The sequence below is a fragment of the Emiliania huxleyi genome (genome assembly GCF_000372725.1).
Source record: "Emiliania huxleyi CCMP1516 unplaced genomic scaffold EMIHUscaffold_894, whole genome shotgun sequence".
NCBI classification, from domain to species: domain Eukaryota; phylum Haptophyta; order Isochrysidales; family Noelaerhabdaceae; genus Emiliania; species Emiliania huxleyi.
In genome coordinates this window covers 1-2649 of record NW_005195346.1, presented here as the reverse complement: position 1 = coordinate 2649, position 2649 = coordinate 1, and the positions used below count along the sequence as shown (strand labels likewise).

General features: G+C 66.1%; 1 protein-coding gene across 1 annotated transcript; it reads right to left on the bottom strand.

Moving 5' to 3' along the window:
* Positions 1-1781: 1781 nt before the first annotated feature.
* EMIHUDRAFT_250250 (hypothetical protein) lies at positions 1782-2605 on the bottom strand (the record flags this gene model as incomplete). The annotated part of the gene is made up of 2 exons (XM_005757909.1): positions 1782-1792; positions 1828-2605. Coding segments are annotated over 2 exons (789 nt in total), but the record flags the coding sequence as incomplete, so codon positions are not given.
* Between the last annotated feature and the right edge of the window lie 44 nt (positions 2606-2649).

Genomic DNA, 2649 nt, shown 5'->3' with positions numbered 1-2649 from the left:
CGAGGAGGTCTTGAGGAGGGGCGTCCAGAGCTTGATTTCATTCACGTCATCGCACCCTCCTGGTCCCGCATGGGGTTCTGCGAGGTCAGTCTTGTACCCCTCGTTGTACTGCCGGGTGAGCTCTGGTTTCTCCTTGTCGCCGTGCACGACCGGCGCGTTGGCCGGGGCGCGCATCGCGTCCGCCCAGGCGGCGAGGACGCCGTCGTGGGGCCGCCGGTGGTGGGCCTTGTTGTAAAGGTAGTCGCCGAAGAAATCGACTGGCATGCCCCGCTCGAGCGCGACCCGAAGGGTGGGAAGCGCCGCGGAGAGCCAAAGGCCGAGCTTTCGCTGGAGCTCGTCCTGGAGGGTGTCGGAGGAGAGGGCGGTGGCGTACGTACCGTCGACACGGACATCGAAGGCCTTGCCGGCGAAAGGCGTTGAGGCGGAGACGAAGCGCGCGGCTTCGCGGTTGTTGACGGCGCTGTCTCCGAGGGACGGGTTGTTCTTGACGTGCACATCCCGCGCCTTGACGAGCTCCTGGTGCGCGTACCAGTCCTTGTGATTCTTGATGGCAGCGAGCGCCCGCGGCCGCGGGTACGTGGATTTGCAAGTGCCATTGAGAATCGCGTCGGTAGCTGGAAGGGACTCGGGCTCGGGGAGCGGGACGCTCTTGGGGTAGAACTCAGTCAGGTAGCCGCCGCGGACGGTGTAGTACTTGTTTTTGTCGCGGGCGGTGCGCTTCTCGCACACCTCCTTCCAGTCCGAGAGGGCGGACTCGTAGGTGGCGATAGCTGCGGTGATGGCGGGGTACTTGGATGCACCTCCCTCGTCGTGGGCGAAGTCGGGGTTGTGGGCGACGAGGGTGCGCCAGTTCTTGAGGAGCGACATGCTTGGAGAAGTCGCTGTCGGCGCGCGAGAAGGCGGTATCGATGTTGCACCCGCCCATCTCGGTCGGCAGCTGTGCCTGGAGCCACGCGAGGTCGCGGAGCGCCTGGGGCGAGGCGTCGGCGCGAGCAATGCTCTCAAAGGACTTGCGGATGCGGTTGTGCGCAAACTCGAGAGCCTCGCACGCGACATTGGGCGGCGTGATGCCGGCAATGTACTTGGTCTTTGCGCAGGCGATCCGTTGGACGAGGTTGAGGCGGAGCTGCGAGGTGTTCGTGACGCAGTCAGTGTCGACGATCGTGTCGATGACGTCGAGCGGCGCGAGCTTCTTCCTGAGGTGCGCGGTGAGCTCCTTCTTGCAGGCTTCAGGGTCGCCAAAGAAGGTGCCGACGGCCTTGAAGCAGTCCACTCGCCCCGTGGGTTTGCCCTCCTTGTCGCGGTGTGCAGGCGAGCCCCGGAGCCAGCCCGGCGCGCTCGAGAGGTCACCCTCGGGCGAGTAGATGAGCGACTTGCTGACGCCGTCGAAGACGCTCGCTCCCTTCTTCTGCGCCTCGAGGAGGCCCTTTGGTCCGGAGTAGGCGGCGACGGCGCGCGAGGGCTCGTCGTTCTGGCAGATGTCGTCCGCAAAACCGATGAGACGCATGCTCGGGTTGTCACGTTGGACTTCGTGGCAGATGTCATGGAGGAAGCAGACGCTGAGGATGGTGGACAGCGCGCGTCCCTGGATGACCCCGCAGGCGGACCTGGCGTAGTTGGGGTCGTTGTAGTCGGGGCACTCGAGGCTGAGTGGGTCCCAATCGGCGGCGGAGAGGTCCAGGTCGTCGCCGTCGGCGGAAGGCAGCCGCAAGGCCCCCTCGGCCTTGACAAGGCGGATGAAGCTGGGCGTGCCCATGATGAGGCGAGCGACGGGTAGGAGGTCAGGGCGTCGCTTGCGGATCCAGTCGAGGAGCTTGACGCGCCCACAGCCGTTGGGGTCAGGCTTGTTGTCGGCCGTGAGCGCCTGGGCGATCGTGTTGTAGAAGTTCTCCTTGTCGCCCGAGATGGTCGCGTTCTCCGGCTTCGTGCCGTGCCACCCCGCGACGGTGTGGGCGTACAGGTGAGTGCCGTTCTTGGAGAACGCATAGTTCTTCGGGAAGTTGACTGGCGCACGGGCGCGCTCCTCCGCAGCCTCGGCCGCCTCGAGGTCGGCGAGGGCGGCCGTTGCCTCGGCCGAGCCGTGTCCGTGCGTGATGCACCTCGAAGTGTACGCGGCTTCCGCAGTGGCGGTGGTGACGGTGGCGTCCTCGAGTGCCTCCGCCCTGGCCTTGGCAACCTCAGGCAGCTGCGTGGTGCAGAACTGCTCCGCCCAGTCGCGCTCCTGGAGCGCGATGCACCGTTCAGCTGAGCGCGTGAAGATGCTGCAGAGCCCGAGGGGCCGGCAGCTGACGCCATCGTCCTTCCAGAGGCAGACGGCGTTGAGGTCGTCCTCGAGCCGCTTGAGACGCTCGTGCATGACACCCCAGCCAACGGAGGTGCAGAAGTTGAAGAGGCAGTCCGCCCCGTCGGTCGACTCGGTGATGATGCGGACGAGCTCGTAGTCGACTTGGGTCGGGCCGCCCTTGCGGGCGCGAGGCAAAGACTTTGCGAACTTGTTGAAGAACTTCCTCTTCAGTTCATAGCGCGCGACGCCCGGTTCGTCGGCGGTGACACTGGCAGGCGGGGCCCGCGCTTGCGGCGTCTTGCCGAGGTAGTTGGCGACAACCTTGGGGTCGCGGCCGTCGGCGGGCGCGGAGGGCGAGAAGGCCG